The sequence below is a fragment of the Trichomycterus rosablanca genome, chromosome 19, assembly GCF_030014385.1.
Source record: "Trichomycterus rosablanca isolate fTriRos1 chromosome 19, fTriRos1.hap1, whole genome shotgun sequence".
NCBI classification, from domain to species: Eukaryota; Metazoa; Chordata; class Actinopteri; order Siluriformes; family Trichomycteridae; genus Trichomycterus; species Trichomycterus rosablanca.
In genome coordinates this window covers 23,749,617-23,776,365 of record NC_086006.1, presented here as the reverse complement: position 1 = coordinate 23,776,365, position 26,749 = coordinate 23,749,617, and the positions used below count along the sequence as shown (strand labels likewise).

The window sequence follows — 26,749 nt, the reverse complement described above, 5'->3', positions numbered from 1 at the left end:
AAAAGCCACAGAACACTGAGTACATCCAGCCATCAGTGTTTATTAGTTTAAGTATCTGATTCTGCTCAGAGGGAAATCTTGATTAATCTTTTGAGCTGCAAACAGAACAGAGACAGACGGAGAAACAACAGGAGAAATGGTTGCAATTTTGGAATAAACAGTGCCTCATTAGGGCTGGTTTTTGCCTGTTAGCCTGCCTGTTCGACGCATTTAACTGCTGAATCAGTGACTGACTCATCCGCTACAGTACTTTAAAACATTTCTTCCTAAAGGTCTGGTCTGACGATGCTTTAATATATGTCTTTTCCTTTTCACTTGAGAAGCTGAAGTGTAAAAGCTCAGCTAAGTCTTTAAAGTAGGCAAGTAATAAGCGGGTCCAGTAATTACTGCCTTTACTGCAGCTTATGTAACTTACAGGCTACATCCTGTTTTCAACACTGTGGTGGTATCATTCAGTCTGAAGCTAAAATATAAAACACTGGTGAAAGTCTGGTAGTTTAAAAAGCTTTTACTTAACTCTTCGTCCTGGTCAGGGTCACAGTGAGTCTAGAGCCAACTGAAACACTGGGCACAGGACAGGAATACGTGGACAGGGCACCAATACATGTGCAGGAACAGAGATAACATTACAGTAACTCAAGGTGAGAATACAAACATCCAAATATGAGTTTCTGCACTTTTTTCTGCTTTCACATCATCATCACATGAAAATCTGCTTAGACACGACCCATCCTCACCGCTTCCAACCAAAATATAAGTGTGGAAACTTTTTGAAAAACCCTTGTATATATATTATAAATATAATCTGAAATAATGACAACTGTCACTGACAGAAATAACATTAGCATCGACAATTACCTTTGATTTATATGAGAAAATATTAGATTCCCAGACATGGTCTTTCATAGAGGTGGTGTAAAGCAAACTTTCAAATAGTGGGGATACCTGTACAGACCTGGGTATTTATTAATTCACAGTGCACAATCTGTCTGGAAGCTTGTTCATGTAGTAAAGCTTGTTCATGTAATTGTACATGCATGAAGATCTACATTTTCAGCCCTTATTATCATATGCATGAGGGAGAGAAGATTACTTCGCATGTTGGCCAGAGATTTATGCTTAAAGCTTGTTTGGCTTTATGTACCAGTTTTATACAGGCACCGACTGTGACCGAATCCAGGCACGAAGATCTTAGTACATCAAACCAAAATGTGTTATAAAGAAAATAAGAAAGAAATGTGTCCCTATTCAATCATTATGCATGTCATCATGAAATCTCCTCTAATTCCACAGCTTAACTAAAACAGATGCACATGCCTCATAAATGCACACTCTTTATTTTTGTTACCCTATTAAGCAACTCTAAGCTTTTGAGAGAGAGAAGTGCGTGCAAACCAACCATTAGCTGATGCAATTATGGAAAGAGGACAGGGTCTTAGATCATCCACAGCGCTGCCTGTGTGGCCACAGGGAGGACAATGTAATTCATCCTTAGCTTATCCTTCTGTGCTTTACAATTCTTATGAACGTCTGTGCTCTTTTAATGAGGTTCTATGCACTCACAGGTAAAACATTTAAGCTGCCAGGTTATTGCCCAAGCACTATTCATCTCAATTTACCCCCAGTGGGAAGCTTCTCTCTCAATCAGAGGAAAAATAGATGCTTCCTGTTTCAGAGCTGCAGTTCTAAATACATTTGCATGTTACTAAAGGTGCAGCATCCCTCTATGAACGAGGATTATGGTGATTTTTTTTTCTTGTACCATTAAACTTGAAAAAAACTGTTAGATATAAAACAGGTTTTTCAAATATATCATTAATAGTTTGGACAGGGTCTAAAATGAATGCTGTCCTCTACATGGACCCTGTCATAGTTGTGACTTTCCTAGGCTTTAGTACAAAGCAGTATGCTGGCTTGAGATTTGCATTGTTGGACAGAGCGTTAATCAGCCATGCTTTGCTCCTGGCTTTAAGTGACAGATTTACTGTTGTTGTTGTTGTTGGGTTTTTCACACCTATTCAGCAGTCTCTTCAGAAACTTTACCTTTTACTAAACATTCAAATATTCTGTCTGGCTTTTTAATATCAAAAGTGCTGGTGTGCTGTCTGCAAGGAAAAAATGCAAATATGGAAAAGTAGGTTATGTTAAAAATAAATAAATAAATAAGTAAATAACCCAACAAAATAGAACGCATTAAAAAAGGCTTTTACCCTACAATAGCAAAGCGGTTCCTCATACTAATGGTTGTTTCTAAAATGTCTATCTTTTTGTCCTATAATATGGAGTAAAAACCCAAAACTTTATGAGAGAAAATATAGCCCTATATTAAAAAACAGCAGTTCATAGTGATGGCTTGATATGAATAAAAAAAATTAGTTTAATTAAAGCATAAAGATCATGGCAAATAATTTTTACTTTATTATTTCAGTTTTGCCTTTGATATGTCATCCAAATCTCTGTCCATGTTGCTGGATTCATAAATAATTTACTGGATGTGACCAGCAACAATAACAACTTTAAAATCACAACGTTGTTAAGATGACTGAACGATCATGTTTTATTTTAAGTTGTAGCTATATTAACCAGTAATATAACAAGGTTCTGGTAGCCAACACACCAGCATGCAGACTGCTGGATCACCTCATAAAATTGGGTTTTTTAAACATGACTGGTAAACATTATATAACTGGTCTTATGGGAAATCAGAATTTCTCAACCGTTCTGTACTGGCAGCTCGAAGACAACATTGCCTCGCTAACAAAATCAAAATAGAATTTCAACATTCAGATCCAACAAATGGACTGAAATGTGAATCACATAAACATATTAAGTGGCCATGCACTATTCATTTCAATTTAGCTCCATAAATAACTTCTGCCCTTATTAAACCTCTCAGTCACTCTTTGTGCACTGTGTGTGGGGGAATGTTAATATAGAAGAAACCATTCCTATCAGGATGAGTATGTTTCATCATATTAATAAGCTCATCAGCCCTTCTCTTGAAAGGACAAGAAATCCAAAGCTATGACAGTATACCCCTTAATATCGGGCTCAAGCATTTAAGCCTGTCTGATTTACTTGGAATGAGCTCTTAAAATATAGATTTGGATTATTTTCAGCATTAATGCAAATTGGCCGCTTTTATATACAGCATTGTCTCACAGAAAGAGTCAGAATAGAATTTAAATATGCTAATCCATACAAAAGACTGACATGCACATTGCATAAACAATCAAATACAAGCTAAATAATTGAGCATTAAAGTCTAGAAAGAGTGAACCAATAAACCAATTTAAAATAGTTTTTAATTTAACAATGCCATTTTTGCGCCCAGGTGGCGCAGCGGGATATTCCGCTTGCACACCAGCACCTAGTTTCTGAACTCCTCTGTTCGAAACTCGGAGTTGCCACCAGTCGGCTGTGCGCCATCTGGCGGGCATAATTGGCAGTGCCTGCAGCAGATACTAATTGGCCACCGTATCTGCAGGGTGGGGGCCGGACTATGTGTGGGTGGGTCTTCATACGCTGTGTAAGGACCGTGACTGGCGAAAGAGACGCCTGTGCAGAAAGCAGGGGCGAGAAGAAGAGGGCTGTACACGTGTTGGAAGAGGCGTCAATCTGGTCTCTCTCAGCAGCGGAAGACAAAAATTGAGTGTGCTAAATCGGGAGGAAAATGGGGAGAAAATGCATAAAAAAGAAATATAGCAATGCCATTTTTAAGAAAACTTTTGATGATCAGCTCTTTATCCAGTTTTGATGGTTAATAAATCATTTAACACTCAATAAATGATAAATGATCATGGTGTGTATCATTATAGTTTGCATAAACATATTTCTGCCAGACAGGTCCCCAAATCTGTAAACCTTCAAAAGTTTTATAGTACAGCTTCACTTAACATTTATTATTTTACTACATCACAATAAAACAATTTTCTCCACCAGCATGAAATTTGGCATGTGCTCCATCATGGTTTCAAGTGCAAATCTGATGCTAAGGTGCAGTCTAGTTCTTGACACAGTTTCCATAAAAGCTGAAGATAGTGTCGTCGATCCACTTGCGAAACTTGGCCACAGAGGTGTAAACGCCTGGATACTGAGGATCTGCACAACTGTTTCCCCAAGAGACGATCCCATAGACCCGACCTTCACACACCAGCGGCCCGCCAGAGTCACCCTGTGCATTAAAATTAAACACTGTTAATGATGTGCTTAATAAATGCAAGTAAAGGCGGCCAAAAGTATTTGAACACCTGACCATAAGCTTGTGAGACATCACATTTCAATACCATGGGCATTACTATAAAGTGCCCCTTTGAGGCAAAATTTTGGATTGTGTCTGAGGAAATTTGTATGCATCCAGTGAAAAGCACAATCGTGAGAATGGGCACGGATGTTGGATAGAAAATTTAGCTCACAATTGGCATTTCAGTTTATGCCAAAGGTGTTTAAAGAGGTTGAGGTCAGAGCTCCAGAGTAGGGCACTGGATTTTCTCCACATTTATCTCTTCAAACTCTGTCTTTATGGACCATGATTTGCAGAAAAAGGCACAGTTATATTGCCACAATGTTAAAAGCATAGAGTTTATTCAATATAAATAATATTATATACCTATTCGCCTCTAAAATGGTTACTTAAAATTAATGAATTCATCTTACACTGCACGCATCCGTCCCTCCTTCAGCATAGCCGGCGCATATCATATTCTCTGTGATGTTGCCGTTGTAGGAGTCAGTGCTGTTGCACCTGGTGCTGGACACAATGGGTACCATGGCTGTGTGCAGAGATGCAGGGATGCCCCCATTAGGAGTGGTGAATCCCCAGCCGGACACTCGGCACACACGTCCCTCTGACATGTTGGCTCCCTGTCGGGGCAGTGGTGCCGGAGACACATAGTTATTCACGAGTACTGGGGTTTGCAACTGCGTTGGGGGAAAAGAAGTACAAACACCATGAGCAAATACTCATGTAATTAAGTCATGTGTCCATATAGCATGATGTAATACAGGTTTGGACTGCAGACAGGCCAGTCTAGCACCTGCACTTACTTACTAAGAAGTCACTTACTAAGAGTTTGGCCTTATATTGTCCTGCAAGTTGCCCAAGCCATTGGCATTAACACACCCCCATACCATGGCAGACACTGGTGTTTATACTTAACAATACATTTGATAAGGCAAAACATTAATTACCCCCCCCCTGCATTGTTTGAAACCTTTGCATCTGCAATGGCCAAGGAGAACTGTAGACTAGCACCCATAGTCATATTGCTCTTTTTTACCCAGGTTTAAGCCAAAATCTCACATCAGATTCCCCCAACTTCAATCTCATCAGAGAAGAAGTCTGGCCTCGTGAGACAAGGCAAGCCAAGGTAAAGTGTTCAAATAAAAAAATCTAAATGTCAAATTCTTGCAGGATGAACATCTTCCTTAATTTCAGGTTCCACCAATAAATGATGCTTCATTTTTGAGTTACGCAATCAAATCTCAGTCATTACATTATATAACTGACATTTAAATTTAAAAGCAGCTTTAACAACAACGTCTGCAACATTCAAACACGTGTAAAAGGCCTGCTTTGGACACCTGACCATCAGCTTGTCGAACATCCCATTTCAAAAACAAATGGTTTTTGAAAATGAAAATTATTATGATCTTTTCAGCTATAACAACGGCCACTCTTCTGAGATGACTTCTGACAAGACCTAGGTATATACAACATCTACACTAACCAATGAAGAAGTTCCAAAATACTGAGTGTACAGAATAAATACACCCTGGATAGGATGCCAGTCTCTCACATGACATGATTACAGCACACTCTTACCTTAATGAGCATGATATCTGCATTGTTGCTGGTTTTGTTGTACTGGGGATGAGGGATTAGGAGATGTGGCATGCGGTACTGTTCTGTTCCTTCGTATACACTTACAGAGTAATCTCCCGTCACAATCCTCATGTTACCTGCACTACACACGACACACACAGTGTTTCCACATTATCTAATAAGGATTAGATTAATAAAGACTAATAAAGTGCTGCTGTCATGTGTTTTCATGAAAAATTGTTATAATGAAACATAAAATGTGTCATGAAATCAGCAAATCTATCAATCAGACAGGAAATAATAAAAAGCATAAAAATAATAAGTAAAAGCAATTTCTTAAAAGAATGTGACAGTCTAATTTAAAGCAGTTTTAGTAAAAGACTAACATTAAATTGTAGTAAGTGTAGAATGTGTTTGTAGTCATTTCCAGTAATTAGTTGTTGGAGAATTTTATTGCACTAGTACATTCAATTATATTTAAAACAATGTATATAACTCATGTAACTTGAATAATTTACAATCACTCAGTGAAAACAGGGGTGGGGTGTATTTTTAATGGTTTTTATTTCTGCTTTACCTGGACCAAATAGCAGTGACGTGAGAAAGCCAGAGCCGGATGTATGACGAGAACTTACCCTACATTGCAGTGTGCTGCCGTCAGCACCCAGTACTTGTTAATTAGAGTGCCTCCACAGAAGTGCTGTCCAATAATGGTCTGTATGGACACCATGTACTTGATGGAGTAGGGTGCAGGGGCAAAGCCACCTATTATTCGACCTTGCATCATCTGCTGAGCTAGAGAACATACCGAGAACATACAGTTGAGGTCAGAACATTAGCAATGTGTATAAACATGTATAAACACCTAACATGTGGCTACAACAACAAAACTATTACAGTGGGTCAATTAATGGGTCAAAAATTTGATTCTATTATTTTACAATCCAAAGACATCAAATCTTTTTTTTCAATTAGACTCTTTGCCTGCAATATGGTACACATGTAAATGAAACCATTGGTTATTTGTTGGGTATTTTTACTAACAGCTTTATTCTAGCCAGTGTCATAGTGGGTCCAGCTCTACCTTTTTACACTGGACACAAGTAACATCCAAACAACTGACAAAGCTGGACTTCCCAACTCTGCTCTTGTGGACTCCCTGCCATGCCAATTCAAGGTACCTACCAACATGACCCAACTCAGAGAGGCTTTATAATACATTTGTTGGATTTTGGGTGTTGAGAATAGTGAAATCTTAGAACTGTTCAAGACAGAAGGTGCCCAAAATACTTAAAAACAAGAATTAATCAAAAAGTATAATTATATTTTATTTGTAGCAAGTTTAACAAAGAAATAAAGTCTTAAACTTAGGGGCAGGACACACTTTTGCATGAGTTGCAAAGACCCACTCATTTGATTTATCTACATACTTCTGACCATGTAGTTTATATAAGACGCACTCAGGTATGCCTATCTACATCCTGACCTAAGCAAGCATGAAAGGGAGGTGTGGCATAACATATCCTACAGTTTCATGTTCTTCTCTGGCTGCTATTTTTGTCGGCACTGTAAGTCAACACCGATTGATGCTTTGTGCCAAACAATGAGCGTAGGGTGTGATTGTCTCCTCTTTACCCTTTCAGGAGGTCTTTTTCATCTGTGATGGACTGACACAATATAGATACCATAAGCTCGCACATGAATCCATCCTGACCTGCCCTTGAGGATATTCACCTCGTAACAATGATTGAATTGATATGTGAAAGTGCATCCACATGAAAGATTGAAGGATTAAACAGATGAGTAAAGCCCAGCTACAGTTTCATGAGCATTTAAGCACTGACAGAGAATCCTATCAGGTTTCTTTATTTGGCCTGAACAGAAAATTAATGCAGTGAGACTTTTCAGACAAAGAACCTGGGCAGCCGTTTCTAAAGGATGGCGGTTTCCGTGTCAGGATTTAGTGTTATAGACAAGATCGTATCAATCAAGACCAGACGTGGCAGACTTTGGTGTGGCAGTTAAACCAGCTAGTCTTTGCGGCCTCATGATGTAAAATTGTATGTGGCATAAAAAATCAGCTCCTAATTCTCTCACTGGCCACTTTATTAGGAACACATTACTAATACTGGGAAGGACCCACTCTCTCAGAACACCCTCCAGTGTTTAAGGCATGAATTTCACCAGGTGTGTGAAACATCTCTTGAGATTGTGGTCCATGTTGACATGCAGATTTTACAGCTGTACATTCATACTGCGAATTTCCTATTTTACCACAACAGGACATAAATGTAGTGATTTAGGGAGTACTGTCTTGTCATGTTTCTAGACCCATCTTGAGGTTACTTAAGATGATGATGTATCTACAAGGTTGTAAAAGGTATTTGAATTAGTGTAGCCTTACTTTCTCTTTAAACCAGTCTGGTCATTCTTATACGATCTATTCAACCTGCACTCAATCCAGAATGCATTTCTGTGTCCAGACTGACCCTTATCAGGATGGAGCAATTACTGGAGATTAAAAGATGAATTACTGAATGAATGGCTCAAGGGACAATACATTTTATGATAATGGCATCAGGGTGCAAAGTGAAAGTAAAATGTCCAACTTAAGCAATATTTATTATAGAGTCAATTAGTTTGATCCCTAAATTACATACTATGTGCTTTTAAACAATGATTCAAAAGTTGATCTTCATAGTGCAAATATAGTCTCTTGTGATTTTCTATAATTAAGAAATAATAAGAAACACTTAAGTATTTGCAATTTGTATTTTCATTCATGTTTGAGTTTATACTTTGGAACATCCCACCTCTGCACCTACAGAAAGGAGGATTTAAAGTTCTATGTGCAGATGACGGTTGAGGACCTCCAAGAAGACACAGAGGAAAAAATGATGAGCAGATTTGTGTGGTCCAAGTAATTCATTTACTTCCTCGTAAAAACAAACCATGTACTTGTCTTGTCCCCTTACTTTTACCCAGAGACATTAGTTCAGAACCATATTTTTCTGAAAGAATCTGTTTACTGAGGAGGACAAATCTTCTTTTGCATGAATAGTTTTGACCCCTTAGGAAAATTTGGAATAGAAAAATGACAAGGAAGTCTATATTTATTCAGCTTTTAATATATTAAAATAAATGCTACATCGAGTTTCACACCAACAACCCTGATCATCAAAAATAATTTCCAAATATTTATCATTTGTTAATACTTACAGGTGGCAGTGAGGATTTCCAGGAAAAAGCCAAGAAATAAAACCAGCAGATTCATGTTTTAAAAGGACAGAGAGAGTCTCCACAGGTAGCCGGCTGAACTGAGGAGAAACTTGCTGCCCCCATACTCCCATACTCTGATTCCTCAGTACGGGAAGGATCATTGCAATGCTCTCGGGTTTCCCAGTTCCGATTTCGGTTTCCATGGCCACCTCAAAGACTAAGAACATGAAAAATATATAATTGAAACAGAGCTTTTCTAACCCCACCTACGACCTTCTTCCAAACAACAGGCGTATCTGTATCCTAAAATAAAAATGATAGTTCAACATGTATAAGATAACCGCAAATTATAATATAATGTTTATATTCAAATTGATGAGATGGTCATGGCTTTACTCCTGAATTGTGCAGCTTTGGATGTGGTAGTGTCGCAACAGTCACAGTCGTGTCCCAACTAAAATTCTAAAAAAAAAAAAAAATTTGCTTGTGAATACAGCCTTACACTCTCCCCTCAGTTCTGTGGTATACAGAATTTTAATTTCATGTTCTATATCCTATAAAAACCATAGACAATAATATGAACCTTCAGACTACAACAGTCTTCACTCTTCTGGGCTTTCCATAAGATTTTGGAGTATGTCTGTGAAAATCTGTTCATATTCAGCAAAACCAGTGTTTATGATGCCAGGCATAGTAATAGAAAAACTAGTTTATGAGGCTTAGCTCAATTTCTGCTCATTTACGACAGTGTTTTGTAGGAATCAATAAAATTGAAACTGCTTATACATTATGCAGTATATCCCTTGCTTTCCTGGACACCTCTCCCACACAGGGGTACTTAATAACCCCTTTCCGAGTTTCACACAGAAGCTTTCATTCATATTTTGGTCATTACTTACAGTGTGCCTCAATTTCATTTTAATGCTTCATTCCCCTATGCTGACCATGGGCGTTTTTTATGGCTGACCATTGCTCTGCTCTGAGATCCTACACAGTATGTGGGCATTAAAAAGCACTGGTTCACTATTGTTATAACAATTCTTATAAACCTAGTGTCACAAATTTAACCTTGGGGGGAGAATTTCTGCTTTAATTCTATTACTTTAAACTCTATGGACCAACCAGGTGGTCTAAAGGTGGTTCGTATTTTTAGAAAACAGCATGTAGAGAACTGTAGATTGCATAGCAGCAAAGTATTTTCCATTTGCTCATTTCTTCTATTTTGCATATTATTCACACTTAATTGTTTTAGATCTTCAAACTAATAAAGTATTAAACTAATTTAAAAAACACCATTGGTGAAAATAATATACAGTTTTAATGATCATTGAAAACAGTGCCAAGGAAAAAATTCCTTAATATTATAAGGAAAAAAACCTTGAGAGGAACCACACTCAACAGGGACCTCCTTACTCCTGAACCAGCCTAGATGATCTTATTTCTGGACACATTATAAGAAGAACCAATTATGCTTGGAAAAGGACAGCCAGATAGATTTTACTTGTCATGACTAAATATTAAGGACAGAATCTGATAAGAAATAGATATTTATTATGTAAAAAAATCAATCCAGAGTTAAACAAAAAACGTATTGATTATAAATAGAGCTGATCATTGATTAGTTCAGTGTGTAGTAGAATGAATATAATGGTCAAATTCTGGACATTGTAAGTGCAGTCAGTGCAGATTCTTATCACATCCAGCAGTCCAGCAGAAACAGCACTGTTAGCAATCCTGCCTTATACCTACTGGCTTTAGCCTCAGGTGGATGAAAAGGTGCATTTCAGAACCACCCTGGGGTGATTAACAGAAGATATAAACAAAATCATTAATAATAAAAGGTAAAATAAACAGAGTATAGTGTATAATTATTACAACACAAATAACAAGATGTGAAACATGCAGAAGATGTGTTTGTTAATTGCCCCTCAGTGTGAGTGTATGAGTGAGTACTGTCCTGTAGTAGATTGGTTTATTGGTGTATTCCACGGTGGTGCAGTGTTTCCATATAAGATCTGGACTTATTGCAACTCTGATTGGGATGAATTATTTATTTAAAAAATAAAAGGAATAGTAATTTAGGTCAAATAGTAAATAACAAATGAATAAATAGTTATAAAAACCACAGTAATTGAACACCAGAATCAACTCTACCCCCTGTACCACAAAGAATCATTTCATCTCTGTAACCCAACCATAAGAATTACTTCCATTTTACTCCCTCACTAAGCTTTCTGACACCCATAGAAAGGTCTTCTTTAACCGCACCCACAATCAGCACCATGAGAGAAAAGGAAGCTTAGAATTGTTGACGGGACACAGAGGGACCCTCCTGTATTGTCATGTACTGGGTCAAGCCTTGTGCTTCATTCTGCTAGAGTGCAAAATGCTCACAAAAGCTAAACAGAAAAGAAAGGGATCTATTATAAAAGCTGTACAGGAGGAGCTGGCAGCTCCAAATACTTATCCCAAGTGCTTGATAGAACACTGTGTGTGGTGAGTACCATTTTATACACTTGTTTTAACATGAAATGGAAATTATGTTTTTGTGTAATACATTGTCTAGTCTTAAATGAAAATGAGTGTAAATGAACTGCATGACAAAAGTCTTTATTTTCTATTGGGTAACAAAATGTAAATTGACACTGAGATTAGATAGGACACTCAGATGGACACTGGTGCCACAACTGCAAAGCTGCCATGTCTGTCCTCGTTAATCATACAGTTTTTGGTATACCAAAACATTTTAATGTGATCACAGTTATGTCTTCAGCTGCAGGTGCCTGTGATATGGCTTATATGTGGGGCATAGTGACTCTTTTCCTAATCATACCAACTCCAGGTAGGTGTTTTGATAACTTGGTTCCTCTACACACACACACACACACACACACACACACACACAGAGAGAGAGAGAGAGATTCAGTGTGTTCTTCCTATAGAAAATAAAAGTGATATATACAATGTAGTCCAGTGGAGAAAGTGCAATGCTTTATTTGTACACATGAAATATGTGTGTGCAAATGAGACATACAAGGTAGCTAGACAGCTGGAGTTCCGGCTGAAGCTTCATCTGATTCGGTTGTTTATTTGTTTAAAGAAACTGAATTAACAAGTGGAATCACCTTAAGTTGTTGCCTGTTGGCCTGAAAACTTACTACCACACAAGCCCCATGTGGATAAGATTGTGCACTGTAACTGTAACTGTGCACTGTAAATATAAAACTCTTACCTTACCAATAATGTCTCATTGTTTTTAAACATCTTTTTAATTAATAGACTTACTGGCACAGAGGATCATTGGAGGCCAAGAGGTCGTTCCTCACTCCATAAAGTACCAAGCGTCCCTTCAATATGACAGAACGCACTACTGCGGTGGAACCCTGATTCATCAGCAGTGGGTGGTATCTGCTGCCCACTGCTGGAGGCCGTAAGTACAACACTTATATTTACCATGTTCACCATCTTTGCAGTGTTTATGTTTACCATGTTTAGCAATGTTTACCATGTGCATCATGATTAACATCCTCACCATACTCTTCTTTAATGTATTAATATATTCAAATGTTTATAATGTTCATCATCTTTATCTGGTTCTTTGTGTTCATCATGTACACTGCATTTTTATAATCGCCATATTTAACATTTTTACCATAGTTACCATTTTGTCCATGTTCAGCAGCGCCATTTGCAACATGCGCACCTGTATCCCTGATTTTATACAGTAATACAAAAGGGAAAAAAAACTAGGTTCCTTTGTTCTTGACCTGATGCAATAGAACCTGAGAAACATCTTAATGCAGGATTCTTTGAAGAACCACTTTAAACTGTGCCACAAAAACAGAAACACTATTTTACCAAAAGCCTTTCAGTCCTCGCACCTCTAGCATGTGGGAAAATATATTATGTTTTGGTTTGAGCTAGCTGGGTACATTATAAAAAATATTGAACCATTGTTTAATACAGCTTTAATAAAGCTAAATTAACCGTACACTGCACAATATGGTTCACCCATATTCCTAGTAAAACCTTAAAAATAGTCCTAATAGAGCCACTTCAGCAATTGTCTTAAAATGGTGCTACATAATTCAGCCCTAGTAACAGAGCTGCACACTAAACATTACATTTAACTAGTTTGGGTAGAAACAAAAACTGAACTGAGCATATATAGACTGGACACAACCTATAAATATACCATCCATCCAACTGAATACAGGACATCAAACACTCACCAGTCACTCCAACACTCAGACCAAGGGGCAATTTATAGGGTTCTTTAAAAACCTTCCACCATAAAATTGCCCAAATTTTACTTTATTTCTTAGCTTGTTAAAAGTATTTTCTTTTGTATTTGCAATTTGGTGTATCATTATTAATTAGATTTGCAATATGTTGGACAGGAGTAGCATCATTCAGGTTGTATTGAGTGCTCACAACCTTGCTGCTGAGGATGGATCTGAGCAAGTGTTCAATGTGTCCAAGATCATATACAACCCAACCTACAACCTGAAAACATACAACGGTGACATCATGCTCCTCAAGGTAAGAAGTGTAACAAAACTTGTTATGTGTTCATTAGTCTAGTTTAGAATAGCTGAAAAACATTAACACTACCCTAGCATGTATAATGCGTAAGATATGTAGGCATTTTAGGGAAATGTGCCCCACTATACCCAGTTTATTGCACCAATGAGCTCTGCTGCATACAAGTGGTATATGAAGGTTCACTTGTATGCAGATGAGGCTGTATGAGGTAAGAATTTATAATGATTCATAACCAGACAGACCCAAAAATCAAAGAAACAAAACAGGAGAGGTGGAAATGCAAGTGGACACTTACCATCAATGTAGGGACAATGTGCCTTTATTCCAGTAAACAAAATAGACTGCATGTTTCAAATAGAGTTTAAATTTTATCCTTCAAAGTTGTGAAACCAGCTTAATATCAGCAGGATCCATAACATCAGTTAAATACATGTACTCCATCTACTGGTGCATGTTAAAATGACAAGGAGGGGAATCATTTACTCTGTTCTCCTCCCAGTAAGGTTTCTCTACAACATAGCAGAAGACCTTGTAGGTGACTCTTGACTCACAAGGTCACGCGGAGCCAGTGGGCCTAGCACGTGCATAATATGTCTATTTTTTAACAATGACCAAAGTTTTTAAGTTTTAAGTTACTTATGGTTAATAATCTCTGGCCCACACCCTCCAGGTCCTTACAGACCTTTAGTTCTGCTCACATTCTGCCAGCACAAAAAGGTTTCCTCTGTAGCATGATCTTCACACGTATTACAGTTCTCTGTAACAATACACTGCTGGTAATTTGTTTTCAATGACCTGGTCATTCACTTCCCAAAAACATGCAAGAGGTGAACTGACTTCTTAAAACATTTACAGATTTGAGTTCTTGTAGTTCATTGTGACGATTTCTAATACATCCTGGGTCAATTATATAAATTCCAGAGTTTGATTCTTAGCAATGCCACTAGTCTGGTTGGGTAATCAACACACATGGAATTTCCTCCTTGTGGCTGCTATGGCAACTCCTACTGTACTTAAACTAGACCTATTAATATGGGTACATACAAGTGACAATCTGGAGTCAGTCATGATCACTAACGAGTATGGCCCAATATGGCAAAAAGGACAAGTCATCTAAGATTTTAACTCGGATTTAAACAGTTCCTTGGCCTTCCTGGCTTGTTTTTTGTCCTGACATTGTGGTGTAAATTGCAGAGGTGTGCCTTTCCAAACTATGTCCAAAACATTGACTTAACAGGTGGATATCTAGACACATCTCAATGATAGTCTGAGCAAACAAGATGCACTTGACCCTAATTTGGGGAGCCACAGCTTAGGGTCTGAACATGTCTGTGAATAAGACATTTCAGTTTTTGATTTTTAATGAATTTATCATTATGTGTGATAGACTGATGGACAAACTAAAAAATTCAAAATCAAATTTACAACACAATAGTGTGCAAAAAGTTAAAAGTCTGAATACTTTTTAAATCAACTGTACATGTTTCAAGTGTATAAAAAACTTTTAACCACAAGTGTAAATAATTAAAAGACACATTATTGTGTTGTACTTTTTAGCTAAGCCGTCCAGCCGTGCTAAACTCATATGTGCAGCCGGCACCTATTCCAGATGACACTACAGCTCCGCTGGATGCCAGCACCAAGTGTACAGTGAGTGGCTGGGGTGTCACACGGATCTACAGCTTCTACCTGTCGCCTGTGCTGCGTGCTGTTGATGTGGATTTCATCCCCAACTGCTATTACTACTACTCTGTCAGAGTTAATGAAAACATGATCTGTGCTGGCTCTCGCTTTGGCGGAAAAGACTCTTGCCAGGTAACCTGAATCCTAAGTTATGGTAGAGAGTTTTAATTCAAGTAATATTCCAAGATTCCATTCGGATCTTATATCATATCTCATAATAAACTAGCAATTTAGTGCATGACCTTAATATATATACACCCACCTGTTCACAGGGTGACTCAGGTGGACCCCTCATGTGCAACGGCATGCTGGAAGGCATTGTGTCCTGGGGCATTGGTTGTGCCAATCCCTACTACCCAGGCGTCTACACCAAACTGAGAAACTACCAAAAATGGATCACTGGGGTCATCAACAGCAACACAAATGACAACAATAACAAATAAGCAATAACAAATTAAGTATAATTGTAGAATGCAGGAGTTAGAAATGATGCATGTATTGTATTCCACTGTGACAAATAAAAGGAAAATGAACATAAAGTCTTTTAAGGTGTTGGGCCAACACAAGCCACCAGAACACTGCACTCTTTTGTGGAACAACCTGTTACTGTATAGACAGATTTTTCTTCCACTCTTAGGGTTGTCAGTCAGCTATTGGTAAATTTTAGGGCAAAGACAGCCAGAAAGCTGCTGGTAATACATTAGCTGATGAAGTTGCCACATGGTCCGCAAAAGCGGACTCACAGTGTCCATATGTTACTACTGATCATGTTTATTCTGCTGTCACATTCTTTAGCCCCCTGACATTCTAATAGTGACATTGCTGATCTAAAAACACAAGCCACACCCAAAGACCCCACATTTTGGGCAGAACACATCTGCTCCCCAGGCTCTGTTGTCTGATAGGAGATCATGGACAGCATTTTAAAGTTATGTTATATACACAATATACTGTACATCAAGTTACAAATCTTCACCCAGGTTTAAATCACTTAATGATGCATTCCCACCACCAGAGGCATCATTTCAGCATCTCAAAATGTATTTTACCCACATGCCAGCCTGTGGACAGATAAAAAGTCTACTTGTGATAAAGATAAAACATTCTTGCACATGAGAGACAATGCTGATATGATAGTACAAGCTTTTAAATAAAGAGATAATACCTTGATATGACAATTTGTTGGACATCGATAAGGATCAATTAATGCTTATGTACTGGCATAGTTTGAGTCACTTAAGCAGGAAATGAGTTACCTGATTACGCTCTATACATGCCATATGAAAGTATGAGATCTAACGAGGGCCAAAAAATCTTTTTTAAATTGTAAATTATTATATTGGTTCCCCTTTGATTGTGAATTATTATACAACAAACTTAATAAAAATGACCAGCATTCTGGCTAATGTGTCATGTAAACACGTTTCATCCTGGAACAAAGTGCTTATCAAAACTTTAAATTCTATGATAGTTGGAGAGGCCATGTATGAACCGCCGTGAGATGTTGTTGCTGTACCCAGAACTGCTGTATTAACCTAATTTAATCCAAAGTGGATTCAATGTTGTGGCTTCATGTCACAGTGGATTCATGCATGCAGGGCTTTACATATGATGTATTATAAGCTATGTGTTGTGTGTATCTACCCAAACATAATAATCTTTACATTATAAAGGAAGTGACTAGTCTGTGACTAAAGTCAGCAAGCAGGTTTTAAAATCCACACTTGATGTTCTGGTAATCATTACATCAGTATGGCACACCATTACCCCTCCCTTTCATGGTAACAAAGGCACACTTTCACATTTACTCTCTCACACTCACACATTCATCTCTGGGCTGGAGTGTGCAGGAGCTGAAACACATCAAGTGAACATCATCACTATGGCAAATGTCAACTGGAGTCCTGAAGATCTGATCAAAAAATCTCACCAAGCAAAGGAATTTGCCTACAGTCTATACAGCAAGTTCAGAGTTGGAGCAGCACTGCTTACACATAATGGGACTGTGTTCACTGGTAAGAATTTACACCAGTGGGCTATATATACATGCATCGGTTCTAAAATTGTTTAAATAATATGTTTATGTTGTTAAACAGACCAGGTGACATTTGCAAAGAATAAGGCAAAACAATTCATTCATAATATTCATAACTTGATTAAATAAATTAGAATGTTCTTTAGTCTTTTTCAGTATTAAGTTTTAAGTATAGCTTTATGTGCCTTATATTTGTACACATTTTTCTCTTACATAATCTCAAAACAAAACTCACACTAGTGACAGCTATTATTTCCATCAAAACTAAAAATGTGTTTGTTGAGTCCTCTTGTAAACTCAGTATTTAAATCTACAGTCAACTTTTTGTTCTCATCTGCCATTAATTGTTTCAAGTTTTTTTCCTCAATCTATTCTTTCAATGAGTTGTGTGTTTGTGTTTTCACACTGTATGAACAGTTATAAGTGGTGGAATTGTTTTTTTCCCCCATTTTCAGGATGCAACGTAGAAAACAGCTGTTATAATCTGGGCATCTGTGCTGAGAGGGTCACTATCGCCAAGGCTGTGTCAGAGGGACATCAAAACTTCAAAGCCATTGCTATAGCCAGGTTTTTATTCTATTAATGATCCCTTTAATCTTTTGATTGAGTTTTTTTATATGATTTAATATTTAATTAATAAAGTAGTAGCTATTTTACTAAGTTACATTTTGTATAGAATCCCTCAAAAGTATTTAGAGATATAAACTTCCTATGACATAATAATAATAGATCTTAATAACAAAAGAGTTTATAAGCCATTTTATTAAAAGCATGAACTACAGGACACAGTAATTCAGTAATTCAGGACTGTAATTCAGTGCATTTAATTGCTGTTTAATTCAGCGCCTTTAACTGCTGGAGCAGCTAGTTGCTTTACTTTACTGACTGACTTTAGTTGGAAAGCTTAGTTCATATGATGTGCTTAGAAAATATGTTTAAGTAAAACCAAGTAAAACTCTATTGTTAGGCCTACATTAAATAAAATACAAACTAAAATGCTGTAATAGTTTAAAAGTAGCATTTTAAAGTTTTAAATAATTAACTTAGGTGTCTATAAATGAACTATAAAGCTGCTTACAAATTATAAGCATTTTGCGCTTTGTTTACTGTGAGGCCAGGTGCATTCTACCACTTACCAGAGCGTTTAACCCATTCACATAACATGTAATAAAACCGCTGATGTACCAATGGAAGTGGCACCACCTCACTCCATGGGAAACAATAGCACAGCAGCACAAAAGGAGCTTTGCCACAAATAATGTGAATGCAGCCCAAGTCTGCCGACAGCTCAGTTTAAGAGGTTACATTTTTCTTAGAATATAATGTGATTTGTCTGAACCTGTTTGAACATCACATGTTCATTTTACATTGTCTGTTTAATTAAAATCTTTTTGTTACAGTGACATGGTGGACAACTTTATCTCACCATGTGGTGGCTGCAGACAGTTCATGAGAGAGGTCAGTTAATTAAAAACCCTTCTTTTCACTTCATGAATGGTTAACCAGTGGTAAATTAACCAGTGTTGTTGTAAAGACTGTAATAAAGTCAAGACCAGGACCCACACCAATAATGTTCAAAACAAGACCATGAGTAAGGAATAAAAGATCAAGACCATTCACAGTTTACAGCTGTTGTGGTAAAACCTTTATATATTATGAAAAGCATTTACTGAACCTATTCATTTAGAAAAAATAGTTTACCAATGTGAACTGTTTGGGGGCATTGTTTGGCTTTCCACAGCATCTTTGAAGCTCTCCATAATGGCTTATTTTCTTGTCCTATTGTGTAGAGTACCTGTAGTAAACCATGACTTAAATGTCAGCTCTTGTACTGTGTCCTTTTCTTCAGTACTGCAAAAAATAAGAAACAAAATGAAGATGATAGTTTAGCCTTAGAAGTGCAACAAACAGCTTGTGTTTTTACCTAAACAAAATATCTTAATTCTTAAGCAAAATACAAATCCTCCTTACAAACGTCTATGTAGAACCATATCTATTAACAATTCTATTGTTATATGGTACCCGTGTTCCCATTTGAAGTTTTATACTGTAATTCTATTTTTACTTACATGATTATTATTGTGTTGCAGTTTGGCCTGCAGTGGGATGTTTATTTGACAAAACCAGATGGCTCTTTTAAGAAGATGACTGTGGAGGAGCTCCTTCCAGTCTCATTTGGACCTGATGATCTTAAATATGAAAGGAAACAGATAAAAAGCAATTAGATTTTTTTTTTGCAAAATAAATATGCAACAAATTGAAAATATTTCAGCATTTTGCCTGTGCATGAAATGTGTATGTCAATGTTGTCAACTATTAGCTGTAATCCTCACTGGTATTAAATATTAAAATAATATTAGAATGGATGTTGTGCTAAGGAATTTTTTTAATGAGATACAAAAGTCTGGTATTGCACTACTACTCAGCAGATTCACATTAAGCCAGGACAAGCATATTCACTGACCCCTGAAATCTGAAATGCTTCATTAGTTTTACCCCTTATATAACAATGCGGTGTACTTTCTTATTATAAAACAGGGCAAATGTGCCTCAGAATGTAATATGTTGGGTGGATTCTAAGAATATTGAGGCACAGTAGTAGGTACAGTATTGTTTTGTTTACTGTTGAGCTTACCTTTTAAAAATTAAATAAGCTTACCTTTTGAAAAATTTAATGTTTGTACCATTTGATCACAAAGGTCTTGTTTATTGTGCTTTAAGAATCTGCTTTTGAAGCAGGGGGCTTACAAATGCCAATAAATTTTATCTCATTAACTTTGACAAAGAGACCACTGGTCCATGCACTTTATTCCATACACTTACAGGACGTTGTTTGTACCAGTTGTTTGGGGACATAGTGTTGGTTAAAGGGGCTTCAAAGGCCATTCCTGGCTGAATCTACGACCTGCTTTTTGAGATTTGTCTGGCACTGGAGGTCTGGCAACATTCTCAACACCATGGTTAAAGAGTTTGTAAGAGGTCATCAAAACCCTGAACAGAGTTTTAGTTCCCCTGGCTGGCCAGAGCTGCTGAGCCTCATCATAAAAGGTACCATTTTTGTTTCAGTAGGCTGGGGGGTCACTACGGTTTTGAAGGTAGAGCTGGCACTGGAAAAGGGTTACTACCATCATAGGAAGTTGGTTTACTTAGCGGACAGGTTCATGGAACCAAACTCCATGTATGGAGGGGTGCACAGGGTCATATCTGCCGACAAACGTCTTGCTGTGTCCTTAGTCTGGTTGGTCATTATGTAAAGGACCTGGGAGTAGGGGGAAGGACATGCAGGTTGGCCATCTGAATATTAACATTTATAGAAAATACTCAAACAGACAATGAGCTATATACAAGACACGGGGAAACTGAAGATAAGATTTGAACCCAGGTCTTTGGTACCCTGGATATGTGCGGCACCCACAATACCTGCTTCGAGGTATCAGCTTAAATAAACTTGTATAGGCCACCTGTGACGCTCTTGTTTTGACGTTACCTGACAAACAGGTATCACGTGACTGAGCGCGTTCACTTTCAGCCAATAGGAATCAAGTAAACATTGCCCTTGATATGTACTGAGAGAGCTGAGCGTTAGTGTGTGATTGTGATTATATATGAGAATTAAATCAGTCATTTGGTGAAACATGTCGGTTAAACACGCTCTCAGTCGCGGGTTGGAGCTGGGCAGGTCGCTTCTCCAGTTGGGAATCCTGAAACCTGCCGCCCGAGTGGCGATAAAGTTCCGCGGTGAGCGACTGCGCGTACCTCATCCAGGCCGCACCGTACAGCCTCGGACTTTCCTGCCTGCTCGGTACCGCTATTACCGCACCTCCCTCAGCGGCATTGCCGCTCAACTCCAGTCAGCCGGTGTTAGACGATTTTTCGGGGGCGGCCCTCCTAGAAACAGAGCCGTGTCTCTGGCTTTCGGAGTCGGGTTGTGTTTGATAGATCAGCAGCTGGAGGACAACCGGAGGAGCGCAACGACATGTCAGGAAATTCAGGTAGGAAAGTGAAACTAAAAGGAATAAAGGTGCAGTCAGTAATCTGTGGCTTAGACATGGACCTCAGTCTGTAGGTCTGGAGGGTGTTTTACTGTGTTTTTTTTTTTACTTAAATGCTGTGAAAAAGGTCAATTGGAAATAGTTTTTAAATGAAAGAAGTAAAAATCTGAGACATATTTGTTATTCCTTTTATTTTGCTGTATTTGTTCGGAGCAATTTTACTTGTTTTTTGCACTGTCGAGCTGTTCCATCATTTAAATCAAGCCATAGATTAGTGGTTAAGGCACTGGACTGGTGATCAGAAGGCTGCTGGTTCAAGCCCCACCACTGCCAGGCTGCTGCTGTTGGACCCTTGAGTATGGCCCAATCGCTCAGACTGTATACTGTAACTATAATGTAAATCGCTTTGGATAAAAGCGTCTGCTTAAATCAGTGGTTTTCAACTAGGGGTCTCGGGGAGCCTAGAGGGGGGTCCTGTTGCATTTCATTGAGGGACATGAAAATCAATAAGATATTGGCATACTGGAGATATCCTGTGATGCCATATCAGTCTTGTAGAGAATGGGCGCATGTTTGATTGGTCCACCTCAAAGTGCAAAGATGAACGGACCGCCAATACAGGTGATTCCAATTCGGTTGTTGTTGCAGATCCTGGTGAATCTGACCCAGATGAATAAGCTCCCACTGTCAGTTCACCTGAAGTGAACTCACTACATCGACCAAAATCATTCACTGAATTTTCTATGAGCAAGAAAACAGTACCTTTAGCCATCCTCGCTAATTGCTTAAGAATAATATGATGGCCCCTGTCAAGGGGGTCTCAAAAAATAAGTATGGGCGTCTAAGAGAAAATAGGTTGAGAATCTCTGATTTAGATAATTTAGGAAGGTTCAATATACAACTAAAATTACGCTTAATTAGCAGTTTGTAAAAATGGTCATAGTATAGTAAGACAAAAAACCCAGTGGGAAAAAATCAAATGTGGCACGATATCCAGCTAGTTTTGTTTTATGAGACAGTTTAATGTTAATACAGTAAATGTTAATGAATTAAATTGTCTGTTGTTGTCTCTACATGAAGGCACTATTCAGGAAGAAGAAGCACCAGACACCTCTAAAACCATTCACGTCTGGATATAAACTAGAGGATTATAAAATTGGGACGCAGATAGGAAAAGGCTGCAATGCTGCTGTGTACGAGGCCGCTGCGCCATTTGCACCCCTTGCACAGGGCAGCAAGATTTCCCTGGTGGAGCTGGAAAAAAATGGAGAAGAAAGCAACATCACAGCACCCATAAGATGCTCCAGCGCAGGCAGATATCCACTGGCTATGAAAATCATGTGGAATATTGGGGTATGTTGTCACTCTACTGCAAATGATCCAGAGTGTTTAAAGCTTTAATTTTTATTTTGTTAGCAGTATTCTGAAGGACATTAACCTGTTTCTTAAAATATTTAATTGCAGGCAGGTTCCTCTAGTGATGCGATATTTAAATCCATGTCCCATGAGCTGGTACCTGCAATCCCTCAGGCTTTGATGAAGGAAAAAAGTGAGCTAGTACTGAGTGGGTAGGTCTGGTCTAAAATTTTGGGTTATATTACCATACGTTCTGTTGCCAGCTGTTTTACTTGATGTTCTGTTTGCAGCCATTTTGGGACGATTCCCAAGAGGGTGACGCCTCATCCTAACATCATCACAGTGTACAGAGCTTTCACTGATGATGTGCCACTGCTGCCAGGTGCTGTAGAGGAGTACCCTGCAGCACTGCCTGCCAGACTTAACCCCACCGGCCTGGGCAACAACCGGACACTCTTCCTCGTCATGAAGAAGTAAGGCAACAAAATAAACAATACTTTTTAAATATATTTATTTTATATTAATACGTACATCTTTCTGGCACAGCCATTCTTTCATTATTTTATATGTGGGCATACAATTACTGAATGTAGCCTATTTGTAATTCTGTACAACTTCTTTCTCAACCTCCTGTATCCCATTTATTATCAAAAGGGACCCCCATAGAACGCCCTTTCTGTCCAGATGATGACACTGCTGTGGTAATGACATGGTAGTGTGTGTTGTACTGGTATGAGTGTTTAAGGTGTGACCCATAAGTGGTCATGCTGGGAGAAAAATATAACTCCAACCAAAAATATAAAGCCAACAGCATCCTGCGATCAGAAATTGTCCACTGATAATCCACACACATGGTGTTCCTTTGGTGGAAAATTGGGTATAGAGGGATGACAAAGTGTACAGAGCAACAGATAGGCTACAGTCACTCATTGTATGCCCATAAAGTTCATCTATATGGTAGGTGTAGCTTACAAAATGAGTGAACTTAGGTGATGCAGATCAGTAAACATAAAACACAATGTAGTATTTCTAATATCCTGCTCTGATTTATTTTGTCCTGTAGTTACCCGTGTACGCTGCGCCAGTACCTGGATGTTTGTGTGCCAGGTCACAGACATGCCACGATGATGTTGCTGCAGCTGCTAGAAGGTGTGGATCACCTGTGCAGACAGGGCATCGCACACAGAGACCTCAAATCAGACAACATCCTCCTGGAATTAGACTTCAGTCAGTGCGCCACATGCTTATCCTAAATAAAGATACGATTGTGTTGTACTACTGGTATAAATGTTACCTATATTTTTAAACAGAACTGTACTTAATTTATGCTTGTCTATGTTTCCTCTGTTTTTTTCTTAAGATGGCTGCCCCAGGCTGGTCATCTCTGACTTTGGCTGCTGCCTGGCAGAGGAGGGTTTGGGCCTAAAGCTGCCCTACAACAGCAGCTGGGTGAGCAAAGGGGGGAACTCCAGCCTCATGGCACCTGAGGTAAGATGCACTTAGCATTACTATTCTATTTATAGACCTTACACAGTTAGAACATGGTGGAATGGAAAGAGCCATGCAGCTGGTAACAGCAGTGCCTGAGTTCTTTAGGTTTTGGGCACACAAATAGAGAACCTAGCTATTGTGGGAACACGTCAGTGCGCCTGTAGTTCACATGTGACTGAAGACAATAATTACATGGTCATATAGTGTACTTTCTGCAAAATCAAGGTGCATTTTGATATTTTTGGTAAAATTAACCAAATGCAGAATGGTTCTAATCCAGTATAACTCTCCGTAGGTTGCCAAGGCCAATCCTGAACCAGATACTGTGATTGACTACAGTAAGGCGGACGCTTGGGCAGTGGGGGCCATCGCCTATGAGATCTTTGGACAATCCAACCCGTTCTACAGCCCAACAAACCTGGAAAGTCATGGAAAGGAGAGGGAGCTGCCACCACTGCATGCTGATGTTCCAGCACATGTGCACCTGGTGGTGAAACTGCTTCTGCGACGGAACCCTAACAAGGTGGGCACTCCTTCACCAATTTTCCTTATTTTCCTGAGCTACCATACAGTCCTGTTACTCTGCTGAAGCAGGCTTGGCAGTGTTCAAGAAGGACACATTTTTGCAGCTTACAGCACCAAGTCTTTGATTCACTAAGTCCTTACTCTTTTTTTCTGTAGCGTTCCAGTGCTCGCGTAGCTGCCAATATCCTGCACCTCAGCTTGTGGGGCACACAGGCACTGACCACCCTAAATCCATCCAGCATGGCGAAGATAGCTGAGTGGCTGCTGTGCCAGTCAGCTGTGGTGCTTCTTAGGGGCTGTGGGCATGTAGCCAGTTCAGTGGAGACTGAGCTTCAGAGAGGATTCCTCGCCAACCTGAACCTGGGGGAGCTCAGAATGGCAGTAGTTTACCTTATGTTGGACGGCTACTTTAGACAAGCAGAACTGTCTAAAGAAGCACTACATGATGTTAAGCTACTGAAGTAATTGAAGTGTTTCCCTTAGAAATAGACTTGTGCAGCTTGTCGTGTGCTCTGACATGATTAAGTCTAGGAAACGTTTTTGCAAAAACAAACATGACTACACCCACATACTTTTTAAAACTCACTTGTTAAATTTTGGAAGGCTAAAAATTAAAAATACAATTAAAACAACATCCCAAAATGGACAAACAAGCCAAGTATTTAAAGTGAATGTCACAGGGCACTTGGGTGGTGCAGCTGTGAAACAACTGACCAAAGAAATTCCCCGACCTCTGCTGGCTAATCGATGGCACCTGCACAGAGACGTTGAATAATGGAGGTCAGTGAGTGAGTCTCTGTACGCGATACTGATCCCTGTGTGAACCTGCCTTGTGCAGGTGAAAAGAAGCATTTGGCAACCACACACATGTCGTTAGAGGTGTGTGTTAGGTTAAGCCCTCCTCAGTCAGGGTAGAGGTTTACATCAGTAGAGGAGATAGAACTGGAAATTGGATATGACTAGATTGGGGAAAAAAGGGACAAATGCATGAATAGAATAATAAACATGTCCCAGAAGTAGGCTTACTAGAAGGTGTTTTGAAGCTCTGGTGTATTTTTGTCTTATGGCTGACAGCAAACCGTTTAGGTCCCGTTTATCATCATATTTCTGTGACTGTAACTGCACACTCTGATTTGAGATTTATTTTAATGTTACAGTGCAGTCTGCTTTAATTATATTTACTTTTAATAAGTTTAATGTTCTCTCCACACTGGTGAGACAACTTCACACTTAATTTATGTTTTCATATTTTTTGAGCCATGCGTGCTTGGATTTTTGTTGAAGACTGGTAGACGTTTACACAACATATGTGAGTTTACTGGCTGTTTTAAATTTACTGGCTGGTTTAACACAACCTAACACTGCATATTGTGTAGTTATACCACTGGTAATTAAATATAATAATTAAATATATTAATAAATAAAAAAATGCTCAGGTGCAGCACCAGTCTATTACTCTAGCTCACTACCACTAAGATCCAGGTTCGCACCTCAGAGGTGCTTTTGGCTGGCTGGGCGTCTACACATACATGTTTAGCTATGTGTGGCGCCCAGTGTTTCCCAGTTGAACCAGACTCACCCCAACCTTTGAAGTTTCTCTAGACTTTAAATCATGTTAGAGGTAAAGCCCTGCATGGTATATTTTTGAACTGCTATGAAGTGTGGGTACTGTCCTGTCAGAGCTTCTTTTTGATAATTTTAAAGTGATGCACTTTATGTACTTACGCACTTTCACCACTTTGGATGGGGTACACTCTGACCTTGTATTAAAAACTTAAATTATATATTAAGGTGTATTAAACATTAGTTAGCCAAATTGTTCTCAGTTTTGTGGGTATTTACAACTTATTAAACTTATGTAATTGAAAAAGCGCATAAAAAACTTGGTTAACAATATGGCAGTTCTATTCTTGTTCTTCGCAACACTGAATAAAACAAACATAACAGGTTCTGTTTTTGTGTCGTGTCATCTGTGAAAATAATCCCAGTTTATAAACCATGTCTGTGAGTACCTTGCTGGCGCAGCAGTGAAATACAGTAGCCCACTTCTGCTGATACTGGCAAATCAGGCATCTACGC

General features: G+C 38.6%; 4 protein-coding genes and 1 long non-coding RNA gene across 7 annotated transcripts; 3 read left to right on the top strand and 2 right to left on the bottom strand.

Moving 5' to 3' along the window:
* Positions 1-3,892: 3,892 nt before the first annotated feature.
* On the bottom strand, positions 3,893-9,098 carry zmp:0000001088 (trypsin). Its single transcript, XM_063015529.1, has 5 exons — positions 9,044-9,098; positions 6,460-6,619; positions 5,825-5,966; positions 4,657-4,920; positions 3,893-4,174 (listed from the first exon to the last, which is right to left on the bottom strand). Exons 1-5 carry the CDS (start codon positions 9,096-9,098, stop codon positions 4,004-4,006), a joined length of 792 nt encoding a protein of 263 aa, XP_062871599.1. The 3' UTR covers positions 3,893-4,003.
* Positions 9,099-11,821: 2,723 nt separating this feature from the next.
* On the top strand, positions 11,822-15,801 carry LOC134333129 (trypsin-3). The gene is made up of 5 exons (XM_063014975.1): positions 11,822-11,885; positions 12,323-12,473; positions 13,444-13,585; positions 15,146-15,403; positions 15,544-15,801. The coding sequence occupies exons 1-5, from the start codon at positions 11,834-11,836 to the stop codon at positions 15,712-15,714; spliced, it is 774 nt and encodes a 257-aa protein (XP_062871045.1). The 5' UTR covers positions 11,822-11,833; the 3' UTR covers positions 15,715-15,801.
* Positions 15,802-17,136: 1,335 nt separating this feature from the next.
* cdaa (cytidine deaminase a) lies at positions 17,137-19,748 on the top strand. Its single transcript, XM_063015029.1, has 4 exons — positions 17,137-17,286; positions 17,762-17,873; positions 18,707-18,764; positions 19,397-19,748. Exons 1-4 carry the CDS (start codon positions 17,154-17,156, stop codon positions 19,529-19,531), a joined length of 438 nt encoding a protein of 145 aa, XP_062871099.1. The 5' UTR covers positions 17,137-17,153; the 3' UTR covers positions 19,532-19,748.
* On the bottom strand, positions 18,639-24,423 carry LOC134333171 (uncharacterized). Of its 3 annotated transcripts, none has more exons than XR_010015349.1 (3): positions 23,743-24,423; positions 19,376-19,495; positions 18,639-19,157 (listed from the first exon to the last, which is right to left on the bottom strand). It is a non-coding gene; the product is annotated as an uncharacterized LOC134333171 (long non-coding RNA). The 3 variants fall into 3 exon arrangements; XR_010015350.1 differs by lacking the exon at positions 23,743-24,423 and adding an exon at positions 22,900-22,969; XR_010015348.1 differs by lacking the exon at positions 23,743-24,423 and adding an exon at positions 21,063-21,140.
* pink1 (PTEN induced kinase 1) lies at positions 20,873-26,619 on the top strand. Its single transcript, XM_063015027.1, has 8 exons — positions 20,873-21,298; positions 22,379-22,651; positions 22,763-22,866; positions 22,945-23,127; positions 23,718-23,881; positions 24,015-24,142; positions 24,441-24,668; positions 24,827-26,619. The coding sequence occupies exons 1-8, from the start codon at positions 20,942-20,944 to the stop codon at positions 25,133-25,135; spliced, it is 1,746 nt and encodes a 581-aa protein (XP_062871097.1). The 5' UTR covers positions 20,873-20,941; the 3' UTR covers positions 25,136-26,619.
* The last annotated feature ends 130 nt before the right edge of the window (positions 26,620-26,749 follow it).

Excerpts from the sequence above, each read along its gene's own strand:
- pink1 (XM_063015027.1), top strand. The coding sequence starts at position 20,942 with ATGTCGGTTAAACACGCTCTCAGTCGCGGGTTGGAGCTGGGCAGGTCG. Across the intron at positions 22,652-22,762 it reads AAATCATGTGGAATATTGGG|GCAGGTTCCTCTAGTGATGC; the intron begins GTATGTTGTCAC and ends ATTTAATTGCAG. Across the intron at positions 23,882-24,014 it reads CCTCCTGGAATTAGACTTCA|ATGGCTGCCCCAGGCTGGTC; the intron begins GTCAGTGCGCCA and ends TTTTTTCTTAAG.
- cdaa (XM_063015029.1), top strand. The coding sequence starts at position 17,154 with ATGGCAAATGTCAACTGGAGTCCTGAAGATCTGATCAAAAAATCTCAC. Across the intron at positions 17,874-18,706 it reads AAAGCCATTGCTATAGCCAG|TGACATGGTGGACAACTTTA; the intron begins GTTTTTATTCTA and ends TTTTTGTTACAG. Across the intron at positions 18,765-19,396 it reads GCAGACAGTTCATGAGAGAG|TTTGGCCTGCAGTGGGATGT; the intron begins GTCAGTTAATTA and ends ATTGTGTTGCAG.
- LOC134333129 (XM_063014975.1), top strand. The coding sequence starts at position 11,834 with ATGGCTTATATGTGGGGCATAGTGACTCTTTTCCTAATCATACCAACT. Across the intron at positions 13,586-15,145 it reads GTGACATCATGCTCCTCAAG|CTAAGCCGTCCAGCCGTGCT; the intron begins GTAAGAAGTGTA and ends TGTACTTTTTAG. Across the intron at positions 15,404-15,543 it reads GCGGAAAAGACTCTTGCCAG|GGTGACTCAGGTGGACCCCT; the intron begins GTAACCTGAATC and ends ACCTGTTCACAG.
- zmp:0000001088 (XM_063015529.1), bottom strand. The coding sequence starts at position 9,098 with ATGAATCTGCTGGTTTTATTTCTTGGCTTTTTCCTGGAAATCCTCACT. Across the intron at positions 4,921-5,824 it reads CAGATATCATGCTCATTAAG|TTGCAAACCCCAGTACTCGT; the intron begins GTAAGAGTGTGC and ends CCCCCAACGCAG. Across the intron at positions 4,175-4,656 it reads GAGGGACGGATGCGTGCAGT|GGTGACTCTGGCGGGCCGCT; the intron begins GTAAGATGAATT and ends TTTAATGCACAG.